The 17,833-nt window shown below is 44.4% G+C and overlaps 1 protein-coding gene across 1 annotated transcript in view; it reads right to left on the reverse strand.

The window, feature by feature from the left end:
• SNTG2 (syntrophin gamma 2) overlaps positions 1–17,833 on the reverse strand; it is a 198,557-nt gene that overhangs the window by 32,849 nt on the left and 147,875 nt on the right. Inside the window, exons 11-12 of the mRNA XM_027113931.1 lie at positions 16,430–16,468; positions 8,739–8,855 (exon numbers count right to left, since the gene is read on the reverse strand). Of these exons, the coding sequence (XP_026969732.1) occupies positions 8,739–8,855; positions 16,430–16,468 (156 nt within the window). The remainder of the gene's footprint in view (positions 1–8,738; positions 8,856–16,429; positions 16,469–17,833) is intronic.

Consider the following 17,833-nt stretch of genomic DNA (forward strand, 5'->3'; position numbering starts at 1 on the left):
ACATGTGCAAATACTTAGGTGCAAATTCACTCGCCATATTTTGTGTATTGCGTTTACAATGAGAAGTTGCTGAACATTAAGAGTAAAATTTCTTCTGTTAAATTCAAATGCGCTGGAGTTTCAGACACACTTATGAATACATACATTAAGCCCCTCAGCGCTCCGTTTCATCCTGTGAGGTAGTCAGCTAGCATTTACCACCCCCATCCTTAAACTGAGGAAAGTGCTGAATAGAGGGTGAGTTAGTGCCTGTGGTCCCACAGCCAGGAAACAGATTCTGTTTACAGCCCAAAGCTTCCAATCATTCACTTACAACTTTTTCTACTTCGGCTCTTTTCCCTAACATTTTGCAGAGTAAATATTTCCATTGTCTTATAAAATCTTTCAGGCCCCATTTTCTAATACGCTTGTGTTATTCTGGATAGTACAGGAAAATGATTTAAATCAGCACAATGCCATTGTGTAGCGGTCATTTTGATTTTTTTTTTTTTTTCTATTTAAAAAGTTACAGTGTTTCTGGTTCTGCATGAAAGGAGCTTGAGCATCACCACTCCTAAGTAACCATCAGCGTGAAGCGGAGTGGGTGGGAAAATCAACAACTCATGTTGGATGCGTAACAGAGGGGAGGACACAGGGCCAACCGTGGCCCCCAAGCACATATATATTGACAGCAAGTGGATGGAGAAAATATTCCATGTTAACACTAATCAGAGGAAAGTAAGGACTATTACTCTCCTACAGAGCACACTTTACAATAAGGAATGTTATCAGGGATAAAAAGCGTATGACATAAAGATGAACGGTCAATTCTCAAAGGAGACACAACAATACTTAACATGTGTGCACCTAACAACAGAGCGTCAGACCATGTGAGGCAAATACAACCTCCAACCATGTGAATGGAACTCGAAGCTTCCGCACTAAGACCAGGAACGAGCAAGGATGCCCCCTTTTCACCATCTAACTGGAAGTCCTTGCTGTGCTATATGGCAAGAACCACATGTAAAAGGTGTACAGATTGGGAAGGAAGACATAAAACCGTCTTTGATTGCAGATCTTCTCTGTAGAAAACCTGAAGGAGTTGACCAAATGAAACAAACCAAAAACCTCCTGGAAATAATAAGCAATTATAGCAAGGTTGCAGAATATAAGGTTTACATACAAAAGTCAATCACATTCTTGTATGTGAACAGTGAACAATCAGAATTTGAAATTAAAAACATATTACCATTCATATTAACATCCCCAAAATGAAATACTTAGTTATAAGTTTAACAAAAACATACGAGATGTATATGAGGAAAACCACAAAATTTCTTTGATTAACAAAATCAAAGAAGTAAACAAATGGAGGGACATTCTATGTTCATGGACAGGAAAACTCAACCTTGCCAAGATGTCAGTTCTTCCCAACTTGATTTACAGATGCAACACAATCCCAACCAAATTCCCAGGAAGTTATTTTGTGGATATTGACAAGCAGATTCTAAAGGTTATACGGAGGCAAAAGACCCCAAACAGGCAACACATTTGAAGGAGAAGAGCGAAGTCAGAGGCCAGAGACCACCTAACTATAAGATTTACTGTAAAGACAGTGCGGTATTGGTGAAAGAAAAGACAAATAGATCCATGGAACAGAATGGAGAGCCCAGAAACAGATGAATAGACTCATCTGATCTTTGCTAAAGGAACAAAGGCAAAACGAGGGAGCAAAGACAGTCTTTCCAACATATGGTGCTGGGACAACTGGATATACAAATACAAAAAATGAATCTAGACATACATCATACACCCTTCACCAAAAGTAACTCAAAATTGATCATAGGCTTAACTGTAAAATACAAAACTATTAAAAAGCTAGAAGATAACACAGGAGAAAACCTAGATGACCTTGGGTGTGGTGATGCCTTTTTAGATACAACACCAAAGGCACCACTCATGAAATAATAGATAAGCCGGACTTCATTAAAATTAAAAACTTATGCTCTGCAAAAGACAGTTAAGAGAATAAAACAAGGTATAGACTGGGAGAAAAAAATCTCAAAAGACACATCTGATAAAGGACTGTTAACCAAAATATACAAAGTACTCTGAAAACTCAGCACTAAGAAAACAACCTGAGTAAAAATGGACCAAAGACCTTCACAGATCCCTCACCAAAGGAGACAGGCAGATGGTCAGTAATCACGTGAAAATGTGCTCCATGTCATGTTGTCAGGGAAATGAAAAGACAGTTTCTCAGCTAAAGACAGTTTGTGAGAAGACAGTTTCTCACAAAACTAAACATATTCTTCCCATATGATCCATCAATCACACTCCTTGGTATTTACCCAAAGGTGATGAAAGTTTATGTCCAAACAAAATCCTGAACATGGATGTTTATAGCAGCTTTATTCATACTTGCCCAAACCTGGAAGCAACCAAGATGTCCTTCAGTAGGTGAATGGATAAATAAACTATGGTTCATCAGACAAGGGAATATTTTTTCAGAGCTAAAAAGAAATGAGCTCTCAAGTCATGAAAAGACATGGTGGAAACTTAAATGCATACTATTAAGTTGAAGGAAGTCAACCTGAAAAGGCTACATTCTGTATGACTCCGTCTGACCTTCTGGAAAAGGCAAAACTCTGCAGACAGTAAAAAGATTAGTGGTTGTCAGTGTTGGTAGGTAGGGAGGTACAAATAGGTGGATCAAAGAGGATGTTTAGGGCAGTGAAACTACTCTCTAAACCACAATGGTAGACACACGTCATTGCACATTTGTCGAAACTCATAGAATGTGCAACATCAAGAGTGAGTTGTAATGGAAACTGTGGACTTGGGTGATAAGAGGTGTCTACGCAGGTTCATCCTTGGTAAAACACGTACCATCTGGGGGGATGTTAATGATGGGGAGGTGTAGGGCCTGGGATTAGAGGGGAATCTCCGTGCCTTCCCCTCTATTTTACTGTAATCCTACAACTGCTCTAAAAATAAAATCTTTGAAAAAAAATTACCCAGGCTGTTTCATGTCTTTATATGTTGTGTTTAATACACAGCCTTTTCATCTCAAAGCAAATTACAAGGTGAATTATTGTCATGTGGTTACCTTTGGAAATGGGTATGTGCTAAACTATATACTATGGTATCACACACACACATCTACACACACACACACATCTACACACACACACACACACACACACACACACCCCAAAAGGAGCCATGAGAATCCTGCCTTCATGCTGACTTTGGAAATTTTTGTGGTCCATACCTTTCTGATCTCTACCTAACTCTTGTATGTACTAACACTGTGTACTCAAACGTTCTCAAAACACTTGACTTTAATAGGAAAATATTTACATACTTGTTTTATTTAATTAAAATAGAAACGGAACCGCTAGCATTTTTACCTTAAATGATATGAATGAACTCCTGGAAATCTTTCCAAAACTCTGGGAGATGGAGCGTCCACATCACCCTGTCTCCGGCAGGGAAACTTCCACACCTGAGAACTCGCCGTGCAGAACTAGGGCTAGCAAGTGCACGGGCTGAAGCCTCCGCCTCTGCGGGCACCTGGATGGGGGCCTCATGCACGATCCCTCACCCCACGGCTTCCTTTAAGCTGCAAAGGCTGGCAAGATCCTAATGTAATGTCTTTGCTTCTCGTGGAATTTGCTCGTTGTTATTTGAGGGTTTCCATCACAAACTGTTTTGAGATCTGTTGGCTTTACTGCCCTCACCTGCCCCCAAATCTAAAGGGCTGATTTTTCCTCTGTACAGTTGACCTTTGAACAGCACGGGTTTGAACCGCGTGGGTCTACTTTTACATGGATTTTTTTCAACAGTAAATGCATGTAGTAAACACTATGTGACCTGAGGTTGGTTGAATCTGCGGACGCAGAACCGTGGATACAGAGGAACTGCATATAAGGAGGGTGGATTATAAGTTATACTGAATTTTCCACTGTGTGGAGGGTCAGAGCCCCTAAATCCTGCATTGCTCAAGGTCCACTGTATTCTCTTCAGAGGATTTGATGATATTTCCAAATCACATAGCTCAGCCACAGAGCTTTAATGCTTATTATTATTTATATTAATAGCTATATTAGATATTTATTTAAATACTTAATATTCACTTTACAGACTACCCAACCAGTAGCCAAGGGGCATCTTCTTCACGTTCGGCGTGATGCTAGATTCAACGGAGCCACGTTAAGAAGCTCCCAGGACGGCGGAAAATCAACAAATCGGTTTGCAGCATTTACTAACAGAGAGAAACTCTCCATAAGCCATCTTTCAACCTCACAGCACCTCTCAAGTAGCCATTTACTTTGTACTTGCTTATAGGTGATATTTAGTAAGGAAATTTTAAAATTATATGAAGACATCAGGAAGTACACAAATAAATCACCTCAGTCTAATTTTTGGAGCAAATATTTATAAATACTACTGGCTTCATCCTTTCATTTCTTCCTGGGAATTACTAGTACTGATTACCCTGGAAAATAGAAATTATGCAGATTCAGGAGAAGCAGATGGCTTCTGCAACTTGTGACCATGCAGAATCCAGTGAGATGACACGGAGGCTCATCTGGTCTCGCAGCATTAAGGACCATCTACGTACTGATGCCTCCAAACTCATCCTGCCAGACAGATGTCGTCCCTGCACTAGAAACAAGGGTACCTAACTCTACTCGAAAATCTCCTTGGGGCATCTCTAGATGTCTCCGGCTCAGGAACCCCCAGCGCTCACTATTGTGCCCCCTGTGGGGCTCCGTCTGGGGTGCCAGTGGCATCCCCACACGGCTGGAACCACAGCCACAGGCACCGAGTGGTCTGCACCTGTGTGCATGTCTCAGTGGGCTTCTTAAATTCTGCTGCGTTCTAGGGCTTCAGAGGCTGCGACGTGCTATACTGATGGGATGTACGATTTTACATTACACCTAAAAATCACAGTGTGAAACTACAGGCTTTCTTCAGGACAAGACAGTTTCCATATTTCAGTGATGTGAGACTCTAATCTGCTAGCGGGCAAGTTTGAATGGATGCGAAAAACTTACATTAGCCTCTGGCTACCCTAACTCCAGTGTGATCCGTAAATGAACGCGGGGCTCATTCAGTCTCACAGGTCTGCATCCTGGACATCACTTCCAGACTCCCCTGGGGTCTCGCTTTTCCTTTACAAGCAATGGCATGAGATAAACATATAAAAAAAGCCTCCCTCTTTTTTTGATGTCGACAAAACTATAATTATCAAAAGATGTTGCTGCTGATGACTCTGAGAAGAGATGGGGGCGGGGTGGAAAGTGTCTCCTGCAGAGACTGTTAGGAATGCGAGTTAGTGAAAGATGCGCCTGCCAGGAAACGCCTTTACTGGGAGAAGGAGATGTCAGTTATAGGAAAAGACGACAGGGCAGGTGTTTCTTTCTTCTTTTTTTTTTTAAATTGTGCAATTCAATGTTTTTTCGTATGTTCACAGTTGTGCAGCTATCGCCACAGTCAGCTGTAGAGATTCTCGTCATCCCCCAAAGAAACCGTGTACCGCTTAGCTGTCACCCCCGTCCTTCTCCACCCTCTCAGCCGTAGGCCGCCACTAAGCTACTTCCTGTTTCTATGGATTCGCCTGTTCTAGATACTTCCTATACATGAAATCATACAATATGTGGTCTTTTGTGACTGGCTTCTTTCACAGGTGTTTCTTTACTACAGGGTAACGCCGCCCTTTCTCCATATCAGAGATGCAACTCTGTCTCAGAGGAATTAGAAATCAGGTAAGGGAGGAGACCCTGGGCAGAGAGAAGAGTGGACAGAGAGACAAGAGAGTGATAGACAGACAGACAGACAAGCATTTCCTGCAAAGCATCTGCTTTCTGCAAACACCTTCTGAACGGGCCCCGCAGAAGAGACAATATGCTGCCGGATCCCACATAATCCAGAACCAGCAATCTCCGGATTTCCAGAACGTTCGCGATACGGGGCTGATGGCCACATGTAACTATCAGCTCACACGGGAGGCTCACGTCCAGCTGCAGGGAAGTGGAGTGGCTTTGCTAGGATTATGTGCAAAGTAAGCGAAATCTCCCAGGGCGCAGACGCTGACGGGCGATCCGAGGAGCGGTCGCCAGCCCAGCACTGGATTCACCCAAACCTCAATTTACTGGTAAGAACTGGGCCAGTTCACCTCGGCTCACGGAGGAAAGCAGGGTTCCTCGCGCTGCCCTTTCCATCTCTGAGGGTCACCTGAGCACCTCCACCAGCTGCACCCAGAATCAGGGGGGGCAGGCGTCTGTGAAAAGACGCGGGGCATCCCGTGTGTGCCTAGAATACCTGTAACGCAGAAGACGTTGTCGCCAAACCAAAGGAAAGGGGGGAGTAGATTGTGAAAGCTGCTCACCGGTGCCGGGGAAGCCGGGCGGGGAGGGACCCCGGCCCTGACGGGGGCACATGGGGAGGACTCAGCCCTCGGCCAGGCCAGAGCAGAGAGCTGAGCAGATTTCAAACTTCTAGGAACGATATTTACGGCAGCAGAAGGCCTGCTCCGGGCAAACCCGAGCAGCTGAGGTCAGCAATTGATTTGCATGATATATGCTGCTGGTGACACGGATCGATGCAAGAAGATGGGCCCTGGGATTTTAAAGTAAACAAGCCAAGCCTGGTGTTAATACAGATGGCATTATCCATATGGTGCTGTGGAGATCCCCTGAGCCCCAGATGAGAATTTCTGTCCATGAAATTGACACTGCCATGGGAAGTGGATGAAATCGTCTTTCACTGTAACAGGTACAGAAATCTGATTAAATATTTAAAGCATTTCTCATAATTTAGAATGTTGTACTATGTAGGGAAAACTTATACCCTGAGAATATTAATTAACAAGAAAAGAAAAATTAGGAGAACTCTCAGGCGTGTGACCTGGGACATCAGTCACTTCCTCCCCCAGTTCTGCAGGGGGGAACCCTCCTTCCAGGTACATCGGGTGCAGGTAGGGTGACCCTTTCCTCCTCTCCCAACTGTCACAGGCCAGCGGGAGGTCCCTCTGCTTGGAGCCTCATGGTACTGATTCTCGATGCCCCTCCCTGATCCACCAGTCACGCCCCAGCCGCCTTCCATGTCACTCACTGCTGTAGGCAGAATTCAGACCATCGGGGTTATCTGTGGTTATTCTTATGTTTACTTTGTTAGACAAAACCATAGAAAGTTACATTTAGCAACAAATGCTAAATAACATTATTGCATTTGAGAAGAACTCAATTATCATGCAGATCTGTAGATAACCCTCCAGCATCAGTAAATTCACAGCCTTGGTTTATGAAAAGCTGAGTCCCTGGTGGAATACTGGGTCCTGGGGAGAGAAAAGAAGTCCCTGGGAAGAATGGTGAGGTCTGGTGGCATCCGTGCTTTAGTTCCCAGTGTTGTGTCACTGGTAATCCTTCAGTTTCAGCAAACAGACCACAGTTCCGTACGGGGTCAGCCCTCAGAAACCTGGAGGGAGGCTACGTAGGAATTCTCCTACCCTGTGCGCAAGGTCTCTGTCAATCTTTTCTTCAACCATTTATTGAGGTATGATTGACGTTCAGAAAGCTATACAAATTTAATGTATACAACTTGATGAATCTGAAGATGAGAAAACACCCAAGAAAGTATCACCCCCGTGTTTGCCATAAACGCATCCATCCCTCCAAAGTCAGAGAGGACACGTGCTGTGAGGGTGTGAGCAAAGGGACCCTCGTGCACTGTTGGTGAGAATGTAGAATGGTGCAGCCGCTGTGGAGATGGTACGGACGTTCCTCAGAGAGATTAAACACAGAACTGCCGTACGATCCAGCAATCCCACTTCTGCACATTCACCCAAAGGAAATGAAACGTGAGCCTCAAGACCCCTGCCCCCGCATGTTCGTCACAGCACCGTTCACAGCAGACAGGACACGACACAGTCACAGTGTCCACTGATGGATGGGCGGATAAAGAAGATGTGCTGTGTGCAGACAAGGGCACAGCATTCAGCCTTAGAAGGAAGGAAATCCCTTTATTTATCTGTAATGGCAGAAAAGTAACAGCACGGTAGTAAACGGCATCTAACTGTTTCGATGCCTGAAGCTATCAGGTTCTGCTGCTTTTTGCAGCTCTGATGTTTGGACTCACACAAGGTGAAATTGCTTTAACTGACAAACTTGGAGGCAGGGCACACACATTACATTTGGTCAGTTTTGGGAAAATGGCGCTGGTAGGAATTAGAAAATGAATTGTAAACTGCAGCATTCACCGTTAAATTTCTATCACGGGCCCTACTACATCAGGCTGTTTGTTTATTTTTATAAAACTTGGAAGATATGAGGGAAAAATAGCTTTTGAAGTTTCATTATTTGACCGTTAAATTAGAAATGTCTTAACAGAAGGGTTTTCTTCTGTTTTGTTTGTTTTCTGGATTCTTCAGCTATATATGTGATGCTCTAAGTCATCTAAGCCTTTACATCCCCACATCCCAGCCAGCTATTTTAAGCAGGAAAACACTCTAACGTCTTAACGGCTGTTCGATGGAAGGAAAACCATGGACTGGTGGATTTACGGATTTAGAGTAAGAAAAGCCAGCGGGTCCACACAGGAGCCCTTTCCATCTGCGTACGTAGGGGTGGAGGAGGACGGCCGGCTGGTCGTGCACCCTCTCTGGCCTCTTCCAAGCGCTAGATCAGATCCTTGCTTCTCTTACAAGAATGGCCTCGTCGGCATCCCTCCCAGAACCCCGGAGGCCTGCTTACCGGAGGAGAGGTGAAGACGTAGAAGGACGAGCCCTTCAGGGCCAGGAACTTGGATCTGAAGGTTTGAGAGGAGCCGGCCCCTCCCAGTCTCTCGCTGACCCACCCCACGTGGACGACCTGCGGAGCAAAACCTTCAGAATTAACAACCAGGCCTTAGGAGAAGCACAGGGCCACCGGGGCGGAGAGAGCAAGCAACACACCACGGGCCGCAGACGGGGACGGGGGAGCCCTCAGCCACGTCCAACCTCCGATCAAGTGGACGCCACAAAGATGTGTAATATCTGGGGTCAAACGTCCAGGCTTCTGCACTGGGCCGGGCTCGAAATTTGAGCTTCTCAGTTCTCTTAGTTTGGGCCAATGCTGGACGTCTCAGCTGCCTCACACTTGTGCCTCCCATATGTAGATTTTTACAACCACGGTATTTAATTACATCCTATCAGGGGTTACTATTTGTAATCTGTCTATGAGGTTGCAAAACCAACTATTGTATTTTCCATTTTTGTAGTAAATATATCGTTAATACACGTGGGAGAAATGATTGTTTCTTTACAGTTCAACTTCCTAACAACAGTGAAAATAACACAACAATATTAGATTCCCACAACCGGCACTGACTATCTAGTGACACAAAATGCAAACTACAACATATCAGAATATGTTTAAAAAGTTAACAGAAATAGTAATACAATTTAAAAATTGAGTGCATGAATTTAAACCAGTACTAAGGTAAACTCCCCGTGTTGTCTCAGCTAAAACTGTAACGTGACACGTACTTTGCACATTTAAACAAACTTAGCAGTAAACTATCATAGACAGGCCGAGCGCTTTAGGGGATGAACATCCTCTGCGCTGTCTGAAGGGGCTGCCCTCCAGGTCTGGGGACCGCAGCCCTCGGGAAGCGCCCTCACTGCAGCCGCGTGAAGTGACTCGAGCCGCGGGGGCTCAAGGTAGGTCATTTCCTTTCCATTTTTACTTGCTAAATCACTGACAGCTTTCACTCACGCCTGGTGAAAGACTTCCCAGGTCAAGATGCCAGGTAAAATTTTACAAAAATCCTATTTTCAGTGTTCCTGGTGATGGAAAAGAGAAAATTAAAGAGTATCATTCTACAGAGAGTGGCAGCCACAGCTAACCAGTCCAGGTGTTGAGCAGAAGTTGTCTAGCGCATCAGTGCCCTAGATACAGAGCTTCGGAAGTAACCCGAATGCTCCACCGGCTCATGGACTCGTCTGTTCCCTCTCGGTTTAGCTATTGTCCTGTGAGGCTTAGGGTCACATCAATGTGATACAGTTTTAATGTTATAACAGAGAGTTTTATTATTAGTAGACAAGACAACCTTATCTCATGTGTCCTTGGACTCATTTAATGTTTCTGGGTCCGTTTTCTCGTCATAAAATGGGACTAGGATTCCCTCACATGGTAATTTCGAGAATTTAACGCTGTACCACAGAAAACTCCTTCCCAAAGTACTAGCAGGCAGGAGGCAAGTAACACCCTGCTCGGATGGAATCAGAACTCTGCGGAAACAACACAAATAGGACTGAGTGCTTGAATATCGTGTGGATTTGAAACTGATTACACACGTTACTTAAAAATGTCTGATTGACTTTTCTCCTTTTTGTCCGGTAGGGTCACACAGATACACTTTTGTTCATTATAACAGTAGCATTAATACTGCTGTAAATCATAAGACGTGCTCAATTTCCATGATGAAAACAAGCTTCATTTTAATCAGGTTATTTGTTTTCTTACTGCTGAGTCTTAAGAGTTCTCTGCATATTTGGGGGAAGAAACATTTCATTTTCTCTAGCTAGTTCAGCAGCTCCTTGATGTTCTACAATTAACACAAATTCAATGGGTGGTTCGAATTCCACACTCACCACTGCACAAGCACAGTGATTTGTATATTTATAGAAGACAGGATCCATTTTAAGCACAGTTACTAAAAACAATGAACTGCAACTGGATTGAGTTTTACACAGTGAAAAACAGGGATTTGTTCAGAGATCAGCCTCTGTTCCATGCAGACGGGACGTGGGGCATTAAGCGGCCGTCCTAGTTACCTTAAGTTGGTACAAGACCACCTTGCTGAGCATCACCCAGGGGCAGTGGGTGTTTGGTAACGTTTTACAAACCAGTCATCACTGTAGGTCTCAAACGGCATGGTTAGCAGCATGGGCATATTTTTTTCTTAGTGCATTTATCAGCGCTCATGAGACATCCTGTGGTTCTGGACAATATTCACCCCGTTATCCTATTTCTGAGAGGGCTGCCTTCTCAGTAGTCGGGTGGGGACCACAGGTGACACTCAGTGAAAGCAGCTCTGGGGGCAGGAGCTCTGGACGTCAGGCTACACCAGGCCCGTGAAGGGCTCTGCGTTTCACGTCCTTATCTTCAGAAGTGGACGGATGCCGCTGCACACGCCTGTTTTGAGGCAGATGCAGCCGTTTGCACGGCGATACTCAGCATCACATGATGTCAGATCCTCTCGGCATCTCTAAGCAGGATTAGGGCTGTCTTTTCTGGGGCTCTCACGCTGCTTCCCTCTGGGTCTGCGTTAGACCACATGCTCTCTGAGGATGTCTTTACCTGTATCTACTCCACACCCGCAGGATTGGCAGGGAGGGCTCGTCCCCTAAAATTTCTTGAAAGAACCCATGTGTGGCTCTTCATCTATCACTACCTGTGACTTTATGGGAAGTTGAATAATCACAGCAGGGAGGACCTGCGTATTGTCTCCATCGGGTTGGCGGACTGGAAGCCTGTTGTTTTACTGATTACCCTCAAAGTGTGGAACCAGCATTTCTAGAAAGCACAGGAAATTGTTTAAATTCTAAATTATTGCACATTTTTAAGTCAGCCACAAGCTCAACTATCTGCTTTGATACTATATTTATTACCAGGAATCTTACCAAGATGCTTTCAAACTACTAAGCTAGTGAGGGCTGGTGGGAACAGAAAGCGCCACCCGGATGAGGAGCTAAGTAATGGGAAGAAAACAGCCCCAGCGGGCCTCTAGCAGTGTGGCGTGAGGGTCCCGAAAACCTGTAAACACGTTCTTCTCTCCGCCAAGAACTCCGAAGAGACCAAGCTTCAGCTTTGGGTCTCAAAGGGGGCTGTAGGGAGGACAAACTCTGCTGGGTTTTCCTTTATTTTAAAATCATATATTCAAATGCTGACAAGTCTCCCATGATCCTCTTTCTCTTCATGAAATACTTAGTCACAGACTGCAGCGTAGATTCCACAAGGGATGAATGATGTGCTGGAACCTGATACACAGGAGCTTAATTTAAGACAGGGCTGTAATAGGCACAGACAGGGAAGTGTAGATAGATGATAGGTAGATGATAGAGAGTTAGATAGATGAGAGATAGCTAATGATAAGATATATAGATGATAGATAGATAGATGATAGATAGATGATAGATATAGATAGATAGATAGATAGATGATAGGCTGTAATAGGCACAGACAGGGAAATGTAGATAGATGACAGATAGAGAGTTAGATAGATGAGAGATAGCTAATGATAAGATATATAGATGATAGATAGATAGATGATAGATAGATATAGATAGATAGATAGATGATAGATAGGTAGAGAGGTAGATAGATATGACGGACGGATGGGTACATTAGATTCACATTATAGACTGGTCGAGGGTGAGTAGAAAGCTGGAAGGGTAGCTTCTAGGCTGACATGGAGGAGCTGGGATTCTTCTTCTAGCACAGCAGCAGCCAGCGTTCCTCTGTGCGGACAGTGTGTCAAGGGAGAGATTTTCCATCTGATTCGCACTCAGCTGAGCGTTGCCTGTTTCTCTGGAGACACAGACACTGGTTGTGGAGCCCCCCCGCCCCCCGCCCCTCGGTCCTGCCGTCTTCCTCCTCCAGGGCTGGGGCAGTGTCTTATTTTGCTGCTTCTCCTTCCCACATCTGGTTAATACAGTGCTGGGCACAGCATCCAACAGGAGTTACCTACCGAACTAGGAACTCCTTTTCTGGCCAAGATGGAAACATACAGATTGTTAATGACCTGAAACATCTATAAAGCGGATGTGAAGTTAATGAAATTCCATATGTAATTTAAGTCTGCCTATATTAATTAGCAAAGAAATAAGTTATCGCTTATCTATCATGGAAACATTGGCTGCTTTAGGAAGCTTTTTTAGGTGTATGCAGTTCATAAATAATTTTAAGGGAAGCTAATTTTAAATTTCACATTATGAATTTTCTATGGCTTATTACATAATCCAAGAAATGTACATTATAATTTTATGAACACCTACTTGTCCATCAGATAATAATCGTACAACTGCTCTGTTCCTTTTCTCAGAAAAAGCTAGAATAACTTGAATTATTTAAGCCTCTTGGATTTGGTGATTAAGGTACCCATATTTCCTTTAATTCAGGTTTCTGGGAAGAAATTTATTTTGGAAAATAGATTCTTGCTGTTTTCACAGGGTGAACACATGTCCTGGTTTTCCTGGGATGATTCTAAAGTTACTCCTGTTGTCTTAGTGTTACTTTTAGGTCAGTCTCCATCCCAGAAAGAAGTGTCGCAGTTTGGATGACAAATTACACAGTCATTTTACTTATCAGATATAAGAGTCTAAAAATCTATACTTATGCCTTTTGTATTATCCTTCTAATTCTGTTTTCTTTGGTTTTTGTCAATTTCAGTGGTTGTCAATATCTTTATTTTTTTCTTATTTATCCAATATTATTTTTTGCTACATACCAAAATCAATAATTAATTGTTCAAAATGAGAAAAAAATCCTTCCTGTTTTTAAATAGGGCCCAACACCATAAATCTAAACTCCTATAATGCATACAAAATGTTTAGTTTTTGGAGAAAATGTGAAAGCATCCTCTACTGAAATCTCGGCAAATTGGGGCAGGGGTTAGTTCTTGTACAACCTCACATAGTGAGGCCTGTCTCTGATGTTTCTTTCCGGATGAACAAATTCAAGCCCTTACGTAAATTCAAAGTTATATAGAAATTTTTAAGTTAAAAAAAGACTTCAGATTACCCTTTGCAACTTTCTTCTCTTATAGATTAAGAAACTAGGGCTCAGGTGTTAATGTGTTCCAACTGCACCACCAGAGAAGGGATTAGGTGGGATTAGAATCCAGGTTTGATTCACCTAAGGCCACCAAGACTGATATCACACAAACGTGGCTTCATATATGACCAAATTTCACTAAGATAAAACCAAAGCGAAATCACTCCACTGCCTTTGAACCATGATTCATTCCATGTCCTTTGTGTTGGGAGTTTTGCTCCTCAGATAGTTTTAACTTCCCCTGAACCTTATTGATTCTCTCTTGTGAGTCAGTGGGAAAGAGGAGTTAAATTTCTAAACAAAACAGAACACGCTTTGGTTTCCAGACTGGTGCCCTTCCCAGACGGCCTGGCAGTCAGGTACAGCCGCAGAAACGCAGAGTACGCTCCAAATGCGTCAAGTTCAGGTCCTGGGAGAGCTGCTCGGGCCTCAGGGCAATGGGCATTCACGTGTGCCCGCACGCAACTGTTCCCAAACCACTGACCATGCATGACGTGTTTGGGAAGTCGGGGACGGGACGACTCCCCTCTGTGACAGGACATGGAGAAACTGAAGGAAGGGCTCCACCTGCAGGGCACTCTCTCCTGTGCTCCTGAAGCGGAGCAGGGCCCGTGGGGCTCCGGGGGCCTGGAAGCCTTTCTGTGCTCCCCGTTTCCTGTTTGTAGGAAATAGGCAGCATTCAGCCTCCAAGACCCTCCCCGAGTTCCAAAGGGCAGGTTCAAACAGTTGCTAATCAGGGAAGGGAGGGGATGCGGAGACAAGGGAGGAGCCGTCAGGAAACAATAGTGCAGCCTTGGGGCAAGGCCCTGGTTCCCCTCAAGGGATACACATAACAATGTCTTTGAGTTCTTCTGCAGAACTAAAACCCCCAACAAATGGAAGATGTTAGTACTCTTCATTCCACAGAGAAGGTCACGGTTCCGGAACCTTGAGAACCACAGGAGCCCATCCCAGACCACCAGAAGCCGAATGATCTCTGGATTGAAGGAATGCAAGCCCTGCAGGCACCCTGATACTTTCCAGCAGCCCTGCCTCCTGACCATAAGACTCCGCACTACCGCCTCCAGGTCAGGACACACTGTTTTGAGGGCATTAGCCCGCTGTGGCCCGCTTTGCCAGGCCACAATAAAAGCAATAAAGCAATAAAGCTCTTCTTTCCTACTTTACCCAAACTCTGTCTCTGAGATTCAATTCGGTGCCCGTGTACATAGGCCGACTTTTGGTAGCAGTCTTGGAAGAGTCTCTGATTCACGACAAAAAGGATCCCCCGGGACACTTTGCTAGTTTTGCTTGTGCCAACAGAAATCCAATTTCAAATGGCAAATTATTCTTGGAGACAAAAACACCAATTTGGTCTATTGTCCCAGCAGCTTTGGTAAATACATCCAGAGAAGACCGGCTTTAAGTGTGAACTAGGGGGAGGTGTGTCCCAGGGGAAAAGTCCGAGAGAAACTTCTGTCTCAGAAACACTAAGCCCAGCAGAAAAGCTGTATTTTATGCGTAAGAATATGCAATGAGTCCTACAGTAATCTGAAGACATTCATGGGACCGTTACTCATTAAATAGCTGCCCACCCTCATTTAGCCATATAAACAAAAATAGCTGTTCATAAATTTAGGAAAACATTACAACAAATAAAAGTTAGAAGAACCTTTCTTAGTGTTTCTCATCTAATTTAGAAATGTTGACTACAGGGGTTTAACTTAAAGCATGGTCCTAGTTTCCTGTCTTTTTCAGGAAACATTTGATTGGCAGGTACTTACTCTCCTGAATGCCTTTATCACTCAGCTCTCTGTAAAGGGCGGCTCTGAGTGCTATTTGAAGCAAACTGAACACATTCCTTTAGTTTGCTTAACTCGAGCCTACAAGGTATACTGCCTCAGACCTATATGAAAGACACAACCAGAAAGCTAAGCAGCTACACATCTTAAAAAGTTCACACTTACAGCTTGAACTATGACTTTATCAAAAAGGAAACAGAAAAATAATGTAGTGACTTCAAAGTGTATTTACCTGATACACAGCTAAGCACTTACAGACCTAGTACATGAGCAGTCCTTGAATTAGAAAACCAGGCGCATTACAGGTTGGCCTCTGCTCTCGGAACGAACGAGCCCAGGCTCCTGAAGGCGCAGGGCTACCACCACCGGAACACGCGGCCTCCAGGTGGATAAGGGCCAGCGCGGGCACAGGGGTGGGGTGCTTCCTTCCCACCCGCGACAGTAGCTCCCAGTCAAAGCCTCCCAGAGTGAAACCTCCTGAACGAGGACGTGAGCTAAGAAAATCACACGATGCTGCAGACTCCCGATTACACGGGTGAGTCTCAGCTGTCACACCCTCTAAGCTTCAACAGTCACATCTAGGTTGTCATTTGATCACGACTCCTTAGAAAATGTACGTGCCGACAGATCACTGATAACACGGCACACTCAGGTCAGAACGATTCCTCCTGCACTATTTCCAGGACAAACGAGCAGCTTCCCGGAGTTAACACTGAGGGTGAGGATGGACTTCAGTCCGATGTGTGCTAATGCTTTCCTGTCAAAATTTCCAAACCAAATCTCAAAAACAGAAAGAGGCTGCCTTCGGGGACATCGTATAATCAACACAAAACCCACGAATCCTACCTGGTCACAAGGAGAGCGGCACTGATTTGCCATCTTCATCTGTAGAGAGAGGGAAGCAAGGAGTCAGTATGACCATGTATTGATGTCATAATTTTTCAACCTAACTGGCAACTGGATTTAATTAGCTGCATGAAGTGTCCCTGCATGAAACGTTTCCTTTATGAGGTATTTCTTACCTGAAAACCAAACCAGAGCATGTACAGATGTCTGGCAACGACTCTCATAACAGAAAACCCAAGACTAGCGTATCGACGCTACTGTTTCAAGCATCAGCTCTTTACTAAGTGAAGCCCTGGGGCAGCGGATGCTTAAATGTCCACGTCTGAAATAATTGGGGAAAATGATTTCTGTACTACATGGTCTTAGGTAATTACAGTTTTCACAGTTCACATTTGATTCTCCCAGCAATCCTGCAAAATTTAACCAGTGAGGACATGAAGGTCCAGAGTAATAACAAGGTCAAGCCTACCCAGTTGGAAAGTGGCTTTGAATCCACAGTTCCAGCTCGAAAGTGTCTGCATCTCCTTTCCTCTGCTCTGCCCAGTGGCTGCAATGTGTGAGATTCATCTAGAACCATGCATTTCTGCCAATAACAAGCTACCACCACCTGGGTTTTTCTTTTCCTTTTATCCGTCCAGATACCTTTGGAATTCAAAATGTCAAGTTGGAAAACTGAGGTCTTAGAGAGGGTCTAGTACCTCCTATGTAGCTGAGAGCCTCTGAGGTCTTTGGAATAGAAATCTCACATTGCTGCTTCCCTGATATTTCCAAGTGCTCAGGCGAGCTCTGTTTAGTAGTCTCCAGGAGTGAGGCAGGTGTGAGACTATGCCGTGTGCATCCAGACCCCCGGGGTCCTCCTGCCACCAGCTGCCCTGGGCCACAGCAGGCCCTGGGGTGCAAATGTGGACAACGGGGCAAGTCACCTGCAGGGGCTGAGAACAAGGAAACGGGTCCACGGCCTCCTCGGGCCAAGGGCTGGTCCTTGCACGAGCCTCCCGCAGCTGTGGCCATCAACTTACTGCCGCGATACAGCGGCTGCTTTAGGGAACTGAGTACTTTATTCATGTTTTACTCTCACCCCATCTAGTTTTATTGTTTCATTTTGAAGTTTCATATTGACCTTGATCATCAAACAGATCACTCAAAGAGACAGAGCATTTTTCTTTCCTGGGTGCCTGCGGTGATCCACTGAGAAGGGATGTTTGTGGTGGAGGTGCCTCTTCATAAGTTTCCTTAATGTTCTGGAGAATTACGTATTTAACCCAATTGGGTTCCCCAAATAAAAACGTCACGTTACATCAATGCATTTGGATAGCGTATATATAAAATTACATGCACACAAATACTTCTGTGTAGGTGCGTGGAAAGGAAGAGGGAGAGACAGAACCAGCGGGGAGGTGTCCA

This window comes from Aethalodelphis obliquidens, unplaced genomic scaffold (assembly GCF_003676395.1).
Source record: "Aethalodelphis obliquidens isolate GAN/ISIS:26980383/991018 unplaced genomic scaffold, ASM367639v1 scaffold12, whole genome shotgun sequence".
NCBI lineage: Eukaryota > Metazoa > Chordata > Mammalia > Artiodactyla > Delphinidae > Aethalodelphis > Aethalodelphis obliquidens.